General features: G+C 40.3%; 1 protein-coding gene across 5 annotated transcripts in view; it reads left to right on the top strand.

Moving 5' to 3' along the window:
* The window catches only part of LOC311253423 (interleukin-1 receptor accessory protein-like 1), a 289,743-nt gene that overhangs the window by 180,368 nt on the left and 90,788 nt on the right, over window positions 1-18,587 (top strand). For all 5 annotated transcript variants that reach the window (XM_084347376.1, XM_084347375.1, XM_084347379.1 and 2 more), the window contains one exon: window positions 14,147-14,221. In XM_084347376.1, coding sequence (XP_084203502.1) covers window positions 14,147-14,221 — 75 coding nt within the window. The remainder of the gene's footprint in view (window positions 1-14,146; window positions 14,222-18,587) is intronic.

Consider the following 18,587-nt stretch of genomic DNA (forward strand, 5'->3'; position numbering starts at 1 on the left):
GAGGTTTAGAGAAGTGCTATCTGCTCAACAATCACTGCACAGATCACACTGATTCAGTTCGCTTTATTAGTCACTCATTGCACAAGGTTGTCAGAATATGTGAGAAGTGTGGAATCTGAGGTGCACAGTTATTAGCATGGTATTTAAAAATGAACAATGAAGGTAATACTCTATCAGTCACTGTACAATAGCTAAGGATGGACCAGCAGGTTTTGGTTGCTGTTCAGTAGATGATGTCATAACACCTCTGAGATGCATGCCTCCTCACTGTTAGCCCAGCCAAGGATTTCTGCTCTGCTTATGTAACATCCATTTGAGAGCTTTTTATTATTAAAGACGATCATATCCTTGTTTATGGAAGTGCTTAAGCCCCCCGGTTTAATCATTTTTTTTTTTTCCAGAGGTATGTCGGAGGCAGCTTTGATGAATAATGCAGAGGGTTCGTGCTATACTCAATGCACATTCCAAAAGATGTTTGAGCGCTGAACCGAGTGCCAAAAAACATTGGCTAAAATCATTTCAGGCATCAGCAATCAAACCTCGCAGTAGTTAAAGTGAAATGCCAATATTTGATCAACCCAGTTTGTTAAACGTTGGGTGGGAAACATGTTTGTTTGAGTCCAGCGTGGTTGTATTTGCTCTGAATGGATTGTTGCTAAACAGAGACCGTTACAGACTGTGCTGTATTAGAGGTGGAGGCTATTGTAGCAGTAATACTTATCTGTGCCCAGTAGCTATTGCATCACCACCACAGTTAAGCATGCCCTGAAGCATAGTATGGATCTTATACAGTGCTTACAAACACACAAGGGGTGGATAGATTGCTGTAATCAAAGTCTTAACTGTGCTGAGAGGGATATTGGACCACAAACACTTCCAGTTAGCAAGGGTTGAATTGGATTGAGATCTGAGGCTGGGGGTCGGCCATTTCAATAGTCAGAGGCAGACAGCAGCATATGAAGGCACCTCCCATATTGGCTTCAACATTTACCTGCCATGGTTGCAATTTAGTCCAAACAATACAGTTCCATCATTTGCACCACCTGTGATTTGTTTTCCTGTGGATACTGTTTGTCTATGTTGGACTGGTTGTTGCAGTTAGTTTGAAAATTACCCCCTGCGCCACATGAAATTAGTTTTTATCAATTTCACCTGAAAAGCTCAGAACAGTGGTGACTGTCAGATAAACTGCCACATACTGATAATTGGTACTCTGGTTGACATTGGCTTATTTAAGCACTGACAGATCCCTTTTTCACTTGATGTTATTTACCAACCCTGTGCAGTGGGAACCTGTGGGAAGGGAAATTGCCACAAAATTTGGCAAAGCAACAGATAACCACAATATACTTTTCATAAATCACCTTGTTAGTCAAAGCTTACTTGGCATTAATAATAGCACGTACACTGTGTCCCATGATTTACATAATATACTACATGCTGTAGAAATGGATATGTTCTTGTTAGGAGTTGACTATGCTCTCAGCTGTTTTCTGCTACAGTAATGAATGGGTATTTTATTTTTTTTATATAAGTAACTCTGTAACTTACTCTGTAGTCATTTCTAACAGCATAATTAACCATCATCACCCCACTCTCATCACTTTGATTGGGCTGTGAATAAATGGAAAGAATTTAAGGTGAAAGTTAAGTAGCTTTAAATATTTGGCATATAACTTATTATGTTTCAAACTGGTCGTTACGCAGACAGTTCTTGGATGGAGCTGATTGAGCTTGGCCAAGCTTGTATCTGCAATCAAAGTTTGAATGTACGATTACGCTAATTAAACTGCATGAAGCACTGTCTAAATAATCTCTCCAAATGGGTTAAAGGAAGTCTTATTATATTGTCTGTGTGGTGTGAACTTCCTGCAGCACAGGGTAAATAAAAAAGTAGTCCTCAGTACAGATGAGATCTGCAAGATGAGTGATCTGCCAAGCTAAACAAAGATATTATAATTTGTCCTTGGGAAGCAAGCTGTGCCACTAAAAAAATCATTTTTTTTGAGCTGGAGGAAGCAACTTGTAAAATCTTAATTAAAAGATTGTATCAGACAAGGCTTTGCTTATGGAAAATAGAGAAATAATGGACTTAAAAGACAAGTTTTTACAGACGGAGTAGGGAAATAATTCACTATGCTGGGGGAGCTGGAATGAGAGAGAACTTATTTGCCGCGGGGAGAGAATTGGCATTTTTAATATCCACAGCAATGAAATCTCAATATAGCAACTGTGAGGCGGCAAAGTGTCATTTGGCATAAGATCCTTCATTTTCTATATTTTCCTCTGCTGTTCCTCTCTTTTTGGTCCTCATTATGGCGAAAACAAAGCGTAATTAACGCAATCATGATTAATTACAGCACAGCCTCAGTTTACACATCTGCCTAATTGCAACTTTCTCTCACTTTATTTCAAATGTTCAAGTAAGCAGAACTTGTCACATTAGTTGTTTCTTCTTTCTCTTCTCTCCTAATCTGGTGTGCGCTGCTGCCCAAGAGGGACTGAAAGTCTATATTTTGCTATTTTGTTTCTTCAACTTTTTCTCAAACATTTTGAAGCAAATTCCAGCCCAACAGCCCTTTGCTCAAACACTCCCACACATGTTACTCTCTCCGTCCCCTCAACAGCAGCCAACTCCTCATATAGAACTAGAGACGGCCATTTTGGAGGATATGGGCGAAGCAGGAAGTGTAGCACTGCCAGAGGCAACCTGCCAAGCTGATTCCCACAGCGATATATACATAGTAATACCCCTATTGATTGCTCTGAATATATTTATTGAGGAGAACCGGAAAGCAGGCTGGGGGAAAAATGGAGGAATTTATGACAGCCAGCGCTCAAGGTTAATTCACTTTTTAATTACAGGGAAGTACATAGGTATTGCCTGTCGAGTAGTTGAATTTAAAGCTAAGACAAACGGCAAGCAATGCTTGCTGAGAACGCAGTATATGGAAGAAAGTGTATGAATCAATAATACATTTTTCCTCGACTCTGCCTCATAGAAATTGCCGCCGTCTGTATTAGGTTCCCAAGCATATTCATGCTCAGTGGAAATTGAAGCGAGAGAGAGCTGTGTTCTGCACACGGTTTAACTCTGTTATTTCTTTCTTTTAAATTGTGTAAATTCTTCCCAGACACGTCTAGCCGACTATTCTGTACACCAGAACCGACATGAATTTTTTGTTACATCATTTCCATTCTCTCTTTTTTTGAATTCACTTGGTTTCTGTTGTTTTCATGCAGCTGGAATACAATTCCCCTGCAGAGGAAAAAGCTTTCCAGAATGTTAATGTATTTTGTAGGCAGTGCAAACCTGCATGTGAACACAGTTTAGTGCTTCTGGGCCTGGAACAACCATCTCCCGAGTCCTTTTTCACACCAGAGACTCTCTGAAGATGAGCTATTAGGTGTTTAAAGGCTAAGATAGTGTCGATGAGGGAATCAGGAAAAGGAGTTTTTTGATAGATTTTTCACAGTGTGTTGTGTGTAATTTGGTTCACAGCACTGACTTTAACTTCCATCAGCAGGAACCTATCTATTTCATTTGAAAAATGTTGGATTTCATCTAAAGAACATTAATCATCCAGAATGTCTTATAACCTGCATTCAGAGTTCAACATCACACCTGCTGCCGTGTCATCATTCATGAAGGCCAGCTGGCATTTAAGTCTCAGTCAAAAGTCGCATGTTCAAGTAATTGATGTCTGAAGCAGTAAAGGACAGCACTCAACCAGGTGTCATGTAATCGTATTTGATTTGTAACCCCTGCAAGGACCCATGTCAAACTAGCATCTCTTTTTTTCAACTAGTGACACAACCAAACAAACAAACAGAGGTTTGTGGTACGGAGAGAGACAGTTACATCACGTACATAATGTAATGTGAGTTACTTATGTAATGTAGGTACATTTGTAACTGAAATGACAAAAGTAACATGGTTATTTTAGGCCCAACCCTGATGTTTTCCTAAACCTAACCAATTAGTTTTCCCCAGTATCCCCAAACATCCATAACCTTTTTTTAACTGTGAAAACATCAGACACAATTTGATCCCAACAAAGTCAACTGAGAACCATTGACTGCAGCTATTATAGTGTCTAATTCTTTACTCACTCTACTTTGAAACAGTTGTTTGACATTCAAGGCAAGTGAATGTGACAGGATGGCAATCGGCAAGAAGCTGTCGGCAAGATGATTGCACACGTTAACCCAGCCGCTCTCCTCCTACAACCTCCACCACTAAAAATATTCACAATGACCCCAAACTGCCCCCCAACACACACACACACACTTTCCCTGATCTTTGAGAGGCACCAATTGGCATATTTACATGTTAATGTTTCCCATCGGCTCTACCGTCTCATCTCCATTTTTTTTTCTTTCTGTCTCTTCTCAGCTCAATCTCCCACTCTATCTGCACCCCAAGCTTTCTTGCAGCTCCGCTTCGCTTCCACCACCATCTCCTTCCTCTCTGACTCATCCTCAACTCCTCCCCTCTGGGATATATTTGGCCAGGCGGCTTGAAACATATCACCCTCCCTCCTTCCCTCCTCCCCCACCTCCCACCCTCCTTATCGGCCAGTGAATAACACGTTTCTGAGGCGGGTGGCCCCCGCTGAGGAAACAGGTGAGTAATGAGTACAGGCCTCCCTAATTAACAAGCAACTCTTTCTCGGCCATGCATGATTAGTCGCACATGAACCGTGCGTGGACAGTTTTTGTTCAGCAGTGCAAATGTTTACAGTTGCTGAAGGTTCAAAAAGTATCCAACAGATTCAAAGAGACATCTCATTACAGCAAAACATCTCAGTGTGCCATATATGACCATTGTGGGTAATTATGTGGAGTGCCTTTCTTTTTCAGAGCAGTTCACTGGAGAGTGAAGTCTCTTCAGCTATCCCCAATGCCTGCAGTTATATGATTTATGTGATTTCCCCTGAATGTATTGTCCCATCCTATGAGCTTTCTCATATTCAATTGTTTTGATGGATCTTCTAAAACAACACCTTTTTCAATAACGAAAATATACCCTTATTGTGTTCTGCTCAGGGTTTCTATATTGGTATTTCTCAACAAGTATCCTCAGAGAGTGTTGCATTGTCATTTTTTTAGGGTTTATTTTTTTCCAATAGTATATTTCTCAGTGCTTGCCATGAGTCTCCCAGTGCATCTAGCTCATTTTTAACAAGCAGCATCCTCTTTCAGATGAAAGATTTATCTTTTGCACCTCAAACATATCCATCATAACAAGTGGCTGCAACTCAACAAAGCACACAAAGGTTCAGTTATATTTCGACTACATTTCAGAAGAGGCGAGACAGAATTTGATCTCCACGGTACGACTGTTGATGTCAGACGTGGTGGTTGCAGCAGCTCTGAAATAGCTGGCCATACGGTGTTCTCTGTCACTGCAGTGTATAGAAGCGGTAAGCGGCAGTCCTATAGGTGAAAGCAATGAGCGGGGTCAGAGGTGCATGGCCAGGCATGAAGATTAGATTAGAAAGTGCAAATGAAAGCATTATACAACAGTGGTGTGCAGAGGAACATCTCAGCACTGAAAAAGATGGGAACAGGTTCACCATTTGTGACTTAAGAGTAAGATATTGATGCCACTGTGGGCAACCAATGACCACAACTGGACAATTGAAGAGAAGAAAACATGGCAGTGATTGACAAATTTAGTTTCAGCACATGTGGATAGTAGACCAAGTTAAAAGTGTGTATCATCGGAAGCATCCTGCCTTGTTTAGAGGCTCATTGTTGGAATATGTGTGGAGAGACTTTCCTGCGTCCACTCAAAGCCAGCTGAGCATAATGTTGCTCAAAGTGTTCCCGACCACAGCAAATGGATACTTTCAGCAGTATTACCTGCCATGTCACAAAGCACTCATCATTTCAGGATGGCTCCAGGAACATGACAGTGGATTCAATTTACTCGAATAACCTACGCAGTCTTACAGATCTAAAGCCAACAGAGCTTTGGCAGGAGGTGGACCAGCGGGGTTTGAGAATGAGGTGGACTGGCAGGTGACAAGCAATGAATCCAGCAACTTTTTGTTCCAAAACACTTCATGACACATTTGTACAAGTCTGACCATGACAGTGAGGTTTGGTCATTGCAGTATCTCCCATGTACAGCATGGTCCCATGATGATAGGAGCAAAAGCTTACAAACAAATGAACAATATGACAAGATAGGTCTCTTTTGACTTGCAGCTTAAATTATTTGAAGAATTTTAGACTCTTTTATACATGCAGCATGGAGAGAAGACCCGAAGTTTTCCCTCCAGTCTTCCAAATGTTTCTGACTTAAATACAGTGGTTGCATACTTTACGACAGTCATGAATCACTTCTTCCCAAAACAATGACCCCCTGGTGTTTGTTTTGATCATGTCTTTCCCAGGGCAGTGACCATTTGCTGTTTTATTGAAATGTAAATTATCATCCTTCCTGTAAACACCTCAGACAGAGAGAATTGCCCTTCATGTGACTTTTTACCCTTACACCTAAGGAGGATTATCCCCTCCTCATCTCACATCCTGATATGGTCTTTACAGTACATTGATTGCTGAATGGAAAACTATTAAATGTCTCACAAACATAATATTGGATATTAGAATCAAGGTTGTACCTTGCTACAAGTTCTCAGTTAGCGCATAACTTGCTTGCTATTTCAAAACGTTCCCATGATGATACTATTGCAAAAGATTGGTCCGGTTTGGTCAAGGAAAAGCTGGCTAACTCATTTTAATCACCAATAATGCTATTCCACAGGGTACGTAAACTCACCAGTTTTAATCGAAACAGTCTTGAACAAGACAGTGATGAATACGTCACCAAAAACTTTGATCTGACAGCAAAACATCACACATAAACATGTATGAGAGAGAGAATGATCAGATAACCATTAAAACAAGAGGAACAAATGTACAGCTGCATGTTTAGAAATGTGGTACTTGCTGCAATTGTTGCCTAAAAGCTGAAGACCATTAAGGCTGACCAGAGACTGTTCTCCCATCTGCAATGCTTCTATCATATATGGAATCTAAATCCACTTCCCTAATTCAGTACTATATGTCCTTTATAGTGCCCCATTTTCCTCTTGTAGAAGTTAAACCCCATTTACTTCATCAGGGAGATCATCAGAGTCTGCACTCATCCCGACTCTGCTCCATTTCCCCCGCTGCCCTCAGGCAGATGTTTCAGGGCAACAGCCACAAGGTCCTTGCGCTAGAATAACAGTGATTTTTGCCAGAACTATAAAATTTAACTCCCACACAGCACCATCATTGTTCTCATGAACGCTGTTGTGTATATCTGACTGGTCTGCACATTTTATGCAGGCACTGCTGTTTGTAAAATCTGTTTGCTGAATGAAAATTGCACCGGTTATGTCGCGTGGTAATGAAAGCACTTTTCTCTCAGCTCAGGTCACATTAAGAATTTATAATGGCATTTTTCCAGTCTATTGACCTGTATGTTTAACCATGAAAAAGAAAAGTGCACAATAAAACCTTGTAAGTACTTGATGACAGCCTCTCAGAAATACAGTATACTTCCAAAACCAGCACAGAAAATACATTATTAGTAATGTGCAATTATTGCTAGTATTTAATTTTAGCAAATTACTCAATTATTGTTCCCTTATAGGAACTATATTACTTTTCAAAGTAATTTAACCACCTTTTGATCATCTAGAGAGGCTCTATTATTTACCAGCAGAATATATGTATTTGACAAATGACTCAGTGAATTTGTTGGTTATCTGGAATCGTGGTCCATTTATCCCCTCTGCCCTGAGGAAGCCAGTTACTTTTTCAGAACTTTAACAGTCCCTGACAGCTGCTGACAAATTTTCTCCTCCGTCCCAGTGCCGAGGAGCTCCCTTCGGCTGAAGTCCAGTTTGTAGACATTCTTGCCAACTTATCCAACACATTAAAGTCCTCGAGTCCTACATTGTCTGGCAGATTCTCTTTAGTGACATATCTGCTAATATATCAGGCCTCAGCTGGGGCGGTTGGCACACTTATACTGAGATGACAAACTCTACAGTATATATGAGAAAAGTTGAAGTTAGGCCAGCTGTTGCCCTCCTTTATTGTTCAGTGATGAGTCGAAACTTTAATGAACTACTTTGTTAAGTTCAATATAATAGATTATTCTCTTTTATTTGACAAATTAAAATTATGTCTCCAAAAGGTTTTGAGTTACGATGTTGGACAACAGACACAAAATGGTGTATAATAGCGTTGTTAACTCGTATCGTTTCCCTTCTCTATTTCGTTTATATATGCAATGAGGCTGCACTGCTGAGGGGTCAATTGTGTGCACACTTGCCCAAGAGACATCATTTGTTACGGTCTGCCCGTTTTTTGTTAACTTTTGGCATGGTGCACCTGGAATGGATGGAGGTCGGAGATTGGGATTTTCAACTAGAAAATATGGACAGCATTAGAATTTGCTCTCAGGTCTTATATGAGCAAATTTCACAGTGTTACCATGAAATGCTAAATTATTTTGATGTTTGCGAGCATTAGCATTTTATTGGTCTGTCATTTGTTTAAGGCATTGATTATGATTAGCTAAGTAAGAAAATCAGTCCTGTGATTTTTGATCTGAAGAAGAATCTGAATCAGAAACAACGCTGGTTGAATATGCTACTCACCAGATGGAAGGAGTCTATGCCAAATAAAGACATTTTCTTTATTTTGCATGTGCATGACTAACAAGGTTTGCCTCTCAAGTTGCTCTAAAACTGCTTTCATTTATTTCTCCCCCTTGGAACTTACGCTGCATCTTTCCTTTAACGATCTCATGCTCACACTACTCCTCTTAATCTATGTCTGCTGAAGTGGTCTTTAATGAGGTGTGAACAGAGGACCACAACCCTCTCGCTCCCTCCCTTTTCCTCTCACTCCTTTTTCATCTTCCTTCTCTCTCACCCCTGAGAGCGACAGAAACAGACGGACAGAGCGACAAAGGCGCTCAGCAAGCGATGGACACACAGGAGCGAGGGAGAGAAGGCGATGGAAGAGTTAATGGGAGGGAACGAGGTCTTTTTTTTTTCTATTTCATTACTCCCATATCCCCATCCATCATCATGTGATCACAGCGAGAGCAGATCACAGGGCCTGTGAGGGACACTTTAAAGATTTTCTCCCCAGCTGATACCAACGTCAGGCTTTACAATGTTTATGTGTGCAGGAATGTGTGTGCGTGTGTAATGTGCTTATGCTCAGTGTGTGTGTAGGGAAGCAGGTCAGGCTGGATGTGTTGCTAGCCCCTCAGCGAAAAAGCCTGCCCACTCCCACTCATAATAACCCACCACAGAATTATGGTTTTGTAGTTGAAGACCAGCCAGCTTCACTAATGCATCTCGAATGTGTCTGTCTGTCTGCGGGTGTGTGTGTTTGCATGCCTTCCAGCATGGTGGGATCCCACTGACGAACAGCATATCAGCAGCGTGCCCTTGATTTGGATGAAGGACAGTATTTCTACTCCAGTTGAACAGCCTTCTCCTACTTTGTTACCTTAAGCTTTAAAATGTGCTTATTAAAAATGGTGCCAGAACTTTGATTACCTTCCAGCTTTGGGATTTCACCTTCAGCTGGCTCAGTGCGACCTGCAAATCAAAACGAGGATTCACATTAGAATGAGGGAGAACCTCTTTGTTCCCAGTACGTGTCCAGAGATGACTTTTTTTTTTCATTAAATTGAAATACATCCACCTTCTCAGCTGAGATTGCAAAGTGAGGTTACCACAGAGAACAGTGTGTCATGCCCTTTTAATTGAGACTCAATAGAGTAATCCTGTTTGCTAAGATGAAATTCTGGAGTTGGGAATTGTCACAGGGAAAGGACACAGGAGACCAAGGACTCAGTTTCAAGGATGGTTAAATGGCAGAAACAGCAGATAACTCAGCAGTGGCGTGTGTTCCCTCTGGTTTGAACGGAAACTGGCTGTGATACCTGCAGAGCTTTAGATGGCACACACAACAGTCTCTATGATAATTTCAAGGTATTATATGAGAAAAAACTGGATATAACAACCAGAGTGGATTCCCAGCACAAGCCAGGTATTTAAGGAAAGGGAGAACATTACTCAAAAATGCTCCTAGCTTACATACAATCTTTGTAATATCAATAAAGTTTAACATAGACGGATGATTAACAAATTATTTTGGCAAATATTTATTTCTATTATCAACAATACTTGTGGTTTACACTCAAACAAAACACGATATTCATCCCCCAGCAAATTATCTTATAAAGTACAAAATCTTTTAGACCAGACCTTTGTATCTTCCTGGTATTTTAGTCATTAGAATTTCTGAGATTACAGATGTGTTTTAGTACTTGATGGCATTTCCCTTTTGTATGCGCTTCTACATGCAGTTCTGCTGGACATTGTAACATATAATCCTGCTGCTGTCATGGCACAAAAATGCATCTTTCATAACAATTGTCCCCTTTAAGCAATAGGTTATTTTTAATTTTTCTTCTCGCCACTGTCTTTTCTCCAGCCCATACAGCTGTGAAACTATAGGGGCTTAAATCTAAGTCTAAACACTGAAATGAATCGTCTCGGTTTATTTGTTTGGTCAACATAAATATGCTTTGCAGCTGTGCTGTATTAATAACATATGACTAAAAGTATGGGTATGCTGAGAATAGTTGCGAGGAGCAGCTTTAAAGCTTCCAGGCTATTTTCAACCTGTGCCGCATATTCCATCCTCCTGTTTTTAACATCCTGGCAGTCAACTGCGTTCCTTCGATCACTATCATGCTTTCCTACCTCCAGGTACCACTGAAGGCAGTTGCTAGGAGTGCTACTCTATAATGCATGACACTTGGCCAATGAAATCTCTCAACAGTTGAAAGGAATATATGATTGAAATTTCTATTTGACATTTAAAAAAGAATACAGTTCTGCAGTTTAACATATCTTTGAATCTATGTTGGACTCAGGTAATTATAACAATTATTATCTTTTATACATTTCAATATCAAAAAAGTTAAGACATTCATTTTTCTGTGTTTTTCTTGTTTTATCATTAATGCAAATATATAATGTATAACTTTCAAACTCACAATGACAGTAGAAGCAACGCGCCATGGCTTTGTGTTTGATGTTTGCATCCCCAGCTGAGTTCTCTTTTCATGTTACTATAAATACATGCAGCCACATCCCAGCCCGTGCACCATTTCCTCTCTTCAAATTCAGCATTGTCTTGTGTAAGACAAACCATCGGAGTGGAAAATCTCTTGTTTCTCTTAAAGTCATACTGATACAAAATAATCTAAGCGTATTTCATCAAGAAAAAGGTAATTAAGGTAATGAGGTTTCTTTACACAGCATTGGTACACGGAAGGCACAGGGAAAGGCATAATTCGCTGTGGTTCTGTTTTGAATTTGTAATTAATGAGCTCACATGGGAATTTTTCCCCTGCTTACTCCTCTTGACAAATTGCATGATCCTTTATTTGAGGCCACGTTATGATTTTGTCTCTAAATTGATTGGACATCAAGACGATGGGAGAGTTCTTTCATTAGCACAAGTGGCTGCATAGCACCACTGAAGTAAAGTTGTATCTTTGGCTGGAAATATTGCATTGAATGCCTTTGAAATAAGAAGTACATCCAAACAAATCAAGAGCTGCTGCCAACACAGGAAGGTCAAAAGCAAAATAGCTCCATGCTGTATTTGGTCCCCGCGTGTTGAAATGTTCCACCACGCACGTTTGACATTTTAAGTTGATTTGCTCATCAGACAAGCTCAGTGTTTCTCTAAGATGATGCTTTTAAAAAAGTTTTTCTGCAAAGCTTAAAGTCTCCACTTCCTACCCTGATTACATACAAAAGTAAATCAAGGCGATCAGGTCATTTGTGCCTCTTCATTGTACAAGAGGAACCTTAAAGAGGTAGAGGTATTCTCATAAAGTGCTGTTCAAATGCCTGAATTGGCCTGTGTTTAGTTTTCCCGCACAAGAACTTCGAGCAAGCTTGCAGGTCATGTGGAATATGTCAGGACATAGGAAGGAGGAGGGTGATGGTGGATGGATAGCCAGCAAAGCCTGTGAATTGACACAGGAGGCCATCGTTTGCATCCCCTTACGTACCAGCAGTAATATTGGTTTCATTTAACTGTAACTGTGATCTTTTTACCCAACCTTAGCCAACTAGATGAAATACTTCGCTAGTTTGGATGACTTTTCAGTTTTACAAGAGTTGGTTCAAATGTACACCTATCAGCCACAACATGAAAACTGCCAGCCCAATGTTTTGTGGATCCCTCTCATGCCCTATGGGTGTCTCCTGTGGTGTCTGGCACCAGGACATGGGTGGGAGATTATTTGGACCCTGTGGGTTACGAGGTAGGGTCTCCGTAGATCGGACTTGTTCTGGCGCACTGCACAGATGCTCATTCAGATTGAGATCTGGGTAGGTTGGGGGCCAGGTAGGCACATTGAGCTCTTTGTCTTGTTTTTGGACCCATTCCTGAATGTTTTTTGTGGTGTGATTGAGTGTATTGTCCAAGGAGGTGAGGCTGGGGGCAATGCCGTCACAGAATGCCGTTGTCATAAGGCAATGTACTTTGATCTATCTACATGAATGCTGGGATCCAAGGTTTCCCTGCAGAACATTGCATTCTAATGAGGTGAACAATATTATTCACTTCACCTGTGAGTGGTTTTAATGCTCTGGCTGATCTGCATGTAGTCCTTGCATAGATTGAGGTATCAATAAGGAGCCTTAATGTGCAAAAGTTTGCTGTCCCTGGAAAAACCACAATTAAGGCCAAAATATAAAAAGTTAACTTTTTAAATGTGTTCAACTGGCATCTTCAAGACAGAATAGTGCCTTCAAAATCCAATTCATAAGAGCAGAAGTGAATGTCGAGGATCTTGCTGTTTCATCATAGAACTCTCAGCTGCCACGTATCGCACAATAATGGAGGCCAAAGGGAGCTTTGAATACCCACGAAGAATAACTGGATATCTAAATGGAAAAGCCTTCTCTGTTAATCTGCAGCTGTTGAAATGATAACTAGCTGGAGGGCTTTTTTTTTTTTTTTAGCCAAAGAATCAATATCAACATGCATCTGTAGCTAATGTCTGCTGTGATGAGTTATATCACCAGAGAACTGGGGTGTGGAGGAACTGGCACACTGTGAACTTGGAAAAACCTTCCTCCGTTCTTTTGCTCCTCTCACTAAAACTTGGCTCGTTTTTTCGAGGTGCTGCTCAGCAATCACTGCTCGAGTCAAACCACAAGTCATTTGTACTGAAACAAGCTTCATCCCTCCGAGTATTTCCAAGCGTGCGGAGATAGAAAACCTCTCTGATGCCACTTTGAAGGCTAGAACCAATTAGGGAATCATTATAATGAGGGGCCTCTAAGTGCACGTCTTTTGTTACCCAGCAGCTGTCTAATTGGAGTTGGTGTATTTTCGAAGGGAGTTTGGGATGAAGGCTGTTCCAATGTAACTGATACTCACTCACGACTGATATTTTGACTATATATATTGCTTTTGCAAAAGGTTTTATAAGCTTTAGTTTTAAGTTTTTTTCTTATGATTAGTGTAATTCTATGTGTTCTATCAATAGTTTTCTATGAGCTTCTCGTTTTGCATAAGAAACTGACATTTTCTCCCCATATTGGCTGCACACAGCTGAAAATATTGCATCTCCTGCAGCAGCTCTTAACCTTCCCATGCCCACTGCAGCTGTGAATGATTTTTACCTTAGGGTATACTGTAGATTCAGAAATGGTTGACTAGGTACACAGCTGTTGTATATACAGTATGTTTCTATTGCAGTCTGTGTCAAAGCCATATTGTCACTTACATAGTCATTTTTTATTTTACCAGGAATGAATAGCATTAGCATTGAAGCAGCTGCTGCTTTGAAAGCATGCGTATTGATGTTTCAGGCTTTGAATGAGTAATTCTGAGCCATAGTAATTCATCCATTTTTTCCCTCTGTCCACTCTTTAAATATTATATTTCTATGTATTTGTTCCCATTTTAATGCAGCCTTTATTGTGGTCTTTAATGAATAAATCATACTCCCACTGTCCATGGGGGAGAAAGATGTGGAATTTAATGTGCTGCTCTTCTTTTCTCTCTGTTTGTCTTTTCACAGCTCCCCTGACAGACAAGCCGCCAAAAATCCTGTTCCCTTCAGAGAGCCAGATGAGCATCATAGAGATGGCAATAGGTAAGAAAACATGTCTGATTCCCTTCATTGATGGCTTGATTTCTGTCCGTCGACAGAACATGTGCTGTCTTAGTAGCATATGCCTGCTTGCCGCTTCAGATTTCTATATTAGTAGGTTCTGTTCTTTCTAACTGTGGCTTTGTTTTGAAGGAAATCTGCCAATTTCTTCCTTGGTGTGCATATATGATGGAAATCTTGAGGTCAAATTCTATGAAAAAATTTTTTTTCTGGGATCTAGCCTAGATTCTTTATCACAACTGCCATTATTTTAAACAAACTGATATTCAAGATAGGCCTCTCTTCCTACTTATTGTTATATATAGGCATACGGTATTTTATCATATTTTAGCAAGAGTCCCTACAGTTTTTTGCAAACATGTCCTCTGTGTTAACCCGTTCTCTTGATAACTTCAGGATAATCAGAGCTAATACTATCAGTGCAACAACATTCTCATGTTTCACTCTCCCCTCTGTTGCTACTAGTTTCTCTTTTTAAGAGATACTGATTCAAAGGACTTCTTTATTCAAATCGCTCCTACTTTGATGTTTTTATTATCACTGTTAAGCTACTCAACACTTCCTGCACAAATATCTCATATAAAAGGCTTCCAGCAGCTTAAGCTAAATAATAGCTTCTTTCTTAGCAGGTCTTTAATGTGAAACATCTGCCAAAAAGTATTGAGTACCACCGAGAGGAGCTCAAAGCTGAGCAAAAGAATGACAAAGTAAAAGCGATGGTGGTGAAAACAATATTCCTGTTACAAAGGGAGACTCAACAGATTAGTTAATATGACTTTGGTTGTTGTACTAATAGAATTAATACAGTTGAATTATAGATTACCCTAAATTTACCATGAGACTTGTACATGATTTTAGGGAAGCACAATATGCTTTTTTTATAGCCCATAATTACCTGCTTCTCATGGCGGATACGGATGAACTATAATTCTCCATTTTTGTATTTTAAAAAGCTGTTCACCTGTAGTTTATTCACACCTGACAGTAAGAAAGGCTCAGGTGCAGTGAGCAAAGATGGAGGATTTAATATTCCACAGCTCAAATAAGATTTGTCATTTTGCTCTTCTCTCTGAACCCTTGTGGAACATATATTGCAAATTGCAAGCACTTTGTTTTCCTTTAGAAATTGTAAAACTTTTTCACCGGCAACATGTGCAGCTCTCTAGTCTAAGCTGCATGGCATCATGGGCGCAACGACTTCTTCTACTTCTACTTCTTCTCCTCCTCTTTCTCCTGCTCCTCCTCCTTCTACTACTACCACTATTAACCCAGTATAAATGGACTTTAACTTGTTGTATAACAGACTCTCTCCAGTGCCCTGTGCTGTCACAGCAATACTACTGGTTTGTTAGCATTGCAGTGTTTTAAGCAATTCAACCTTGCTGATCTCCTATACCTTATTATAAGTTTCAATTTTGTTTCAAGCTGCTAAGATCTGTAATCGCACAGTGTTCAGTATAAGACTTTCAATGAGGTATCTTCTCTGTCTGCCCTTTTGTGAATGGACCTTGAGTTTTTATCATGGTAGAAGAAAAACCGGATGAGTCATTCTACACATTTGTGAATGAAAATGTGATTCAGAGGGTATAAAAGCCATGTCCACTGCTTTTTCTCCTCCAATCTTATGGAGTGCCTTTTCATTATAATCGTCACATCTATCTTGGTTATCTTGTGCAACGTGAATGCGGCTCGTCTTTGTTCAGCTGCAATGAGTCAGTAATGAATGGAAGTGGTACTTCTGAGAAACCGTACATAATCTTCCCCCACATTATCTTTAAGTTTATAACGTTAGCATTACTTCAAATGATTGCCTCCAATTCTGCCTGAGAACGGTAGTCTTTCGTTTGCCTAACCAGCTTTTGATGCACAGGGACTCATGGGAAAATTCCCGCTTTGTGCCTTATTGGGCGAGAGCTCAGCTGTTGGTGGAACGGAAAATGGGTCATGATGAAGGCTTCCTTTGAAGTAAATTTGTCATGGATGGTGAACACAACTGGCTCGCAGAGGTAAAAGGTGGCAATCAGAAAATAGGCGCAAATCATTGTAGCTGTAAATTGATGATGGGTAAAAGCCTTTCTGGCTTTTTTCATCTGATTAAGTGTTTCATAGTGGATGATAGTGATTTTCAAAATCCATTACCTGATAGCTGAGAGAACGGGCAATGATGGTCCAAAGAAAAGAAATGTATTGCTTCTCTTGTTGTGGGGTTAATTTAGATTATTTTGTAATTTTGATTTTCACTGTGTCTTTTATTTATTGTTTTTTGAACTTTCTAGACCTTCATCCCTATAGCTACAGGAACTCTATCAGATTAAATTTTCATTTTGAATTTGATTTGCAGTGGATGAGGATTAGCAGGAATTGTGTTTTTAATACTCTTCCTTCCACTTCTGCACCCATTGATATTCTGCACAGAGTCAGCAGCTCTGTGTTCATAATATATGAACACCTATTTGATTATCTGCCTCTACAAGCCCCTATCACTTCCTCTCAATGTTTGGCTAGCATGCTCGTGTCATCCACTTCATCCCAGTCAAACACAGCGTATCCTTTCAGGGTCGTGGCAGTTTTGGTGGAATTCTAATATTCGTTCTCCCGTGAAATGTAGAAGCACAAATGGCTTCGGCTGACAGTTAATTAGGCAGGTGAGAGGGAGAAAGCAAGAGGAGTGGGGGAAGGCAAACATGGAGAGACACTCTTCAAGCTCTTGTTGTGAAACTCAAGGGATGAAGAGAGAGAACAGAGGGATTTTAAAATGGGTGGCCCCAGTTAATCAGTGCGCACTTCTTGTCCATGGCCCACTCTCTTTTTGGTCTCCTAATGGATGTGGTTGCTCAGTTATAATAGATTAAATTTAAAATGCTTGATTAAAACATGTTGTGTAAATGCTCTGCTCAGCCGTCAGTGGGCATGTCTCTCCATTGCTTTCTCTGCGGGGCAGATCGAATACAGTTCAGGTCTGTAATTCAGTCTGACAGTTCAATGCTTTCACTCTGTCTTGTGCAGATGTAGAATAATTGACGGCGGTCCAGCCGAGCAGACTAACTGCAGCTTCAAGTCTGTTTCTAGTAGAGTGCTAATGTGTACCATTTGTAAACACTAAACACTTTGACAACAGCGTGATTAATTTCCTTAATGCATGAGCATGTTTTTGTGTTTTCTCTGGTGAATTAATGCACGAAAAATGTTTCTGCCACTTCTTTGCTCTTGAACACTCCCCAACTAGGGATTCAAACCAACTTCCAGACACAAACCTGCTTCTTTAGCCTTTATTCTGCTGCCAGGTTTGATTTGTTATGATGCTGCTTTCTATGCAGAGCTGGCGTGTCACCTGCGGCCTTCCTTGCCTACCTATCCTGACATTTTATTTCGGGTTGGATTGAATTTACGACCATTGTGACACTCTGTTTGTGATGTTCATTCTGGGAACACCAAGCAAGTTCCCCTGTGATCTTGATTGGCTGTTAAAACTTCAAGTTCCTTCAGCTGCTTCCCTCCTCGGGATATCACACTTCATCCCCTGACACTTGACATTCCGACGCTGCAGCTAGTTTTCTGAAATTGCAGCAGAGAGAAAACAAAGTGATGGTGTCTTAGCCTCTTTGCTCAATTCGTCCACAATTCACCTGTAACCTCTCACATGATTGCTTTACTTTAAGAAGCCAAGGAGTACACCTTTCTGTCATACTGTTATGCACCACCAAACTGTAATAGCCGATGCATCCGAAGATGCCATCCCATTGTTTTGTGTCAGAGTAATTGAATCAAGTTGTATTCACTTCCCCCAAAACTGCCTTGTCTTTTTATCCTCTTGTGTCTCAGTTAGCGATATGCTTTGTTTCCCACAATGCCCTTTGGGACCCTTAAGGGGATGGGAGTGAATTTGTCGTTTTCAGTCAAAGATGGGCAGTAGTTTAGCAACAAAATGTGAACACAGGAAATGGTCTGAAGTCTCACATACAACCCTGCCTCAAAACACAGCCTCCTACTCCATTTTGGATGCTGTGAAGGAACAAATTATCCTGCATCTCTTGAAATTAATTTCTCTCTGTATGACTCTAGTTGTTAAAGAAAAGTCTATGTTTGCTCCTTAATTGACACCAAAATGAGATATGTACGATTTTTTTTCTTTGGATTATCTCAGTATTATTACATGTCGTATTTGTAGTACAAATACACCACCAAATAACAAAATGACTGCAAGAAATGGGTGGCCAAAGGTATTTGCCTGCCCTCTCCACATATTGGGGCTGTTTATCATGTTTTTGGTTGGCCTTTTGATGTACATTAATTTACCTGACATAAGCAAGAATTGAATTGACTGTTCAAACACCTTCAACTTGAACAG

Source organism: Pagrus pagrus (genome assembly GCF_965226575.1).
Source record: "Pagrus pagrus genome assembly, chromosome: 24".
Classification (NCBI taxonomy): Eukaryota; Metazoa; Chordata; class Actinopteri; order Spariformes; family Sparidae; genus Pagrus; species Pagrus pagrus.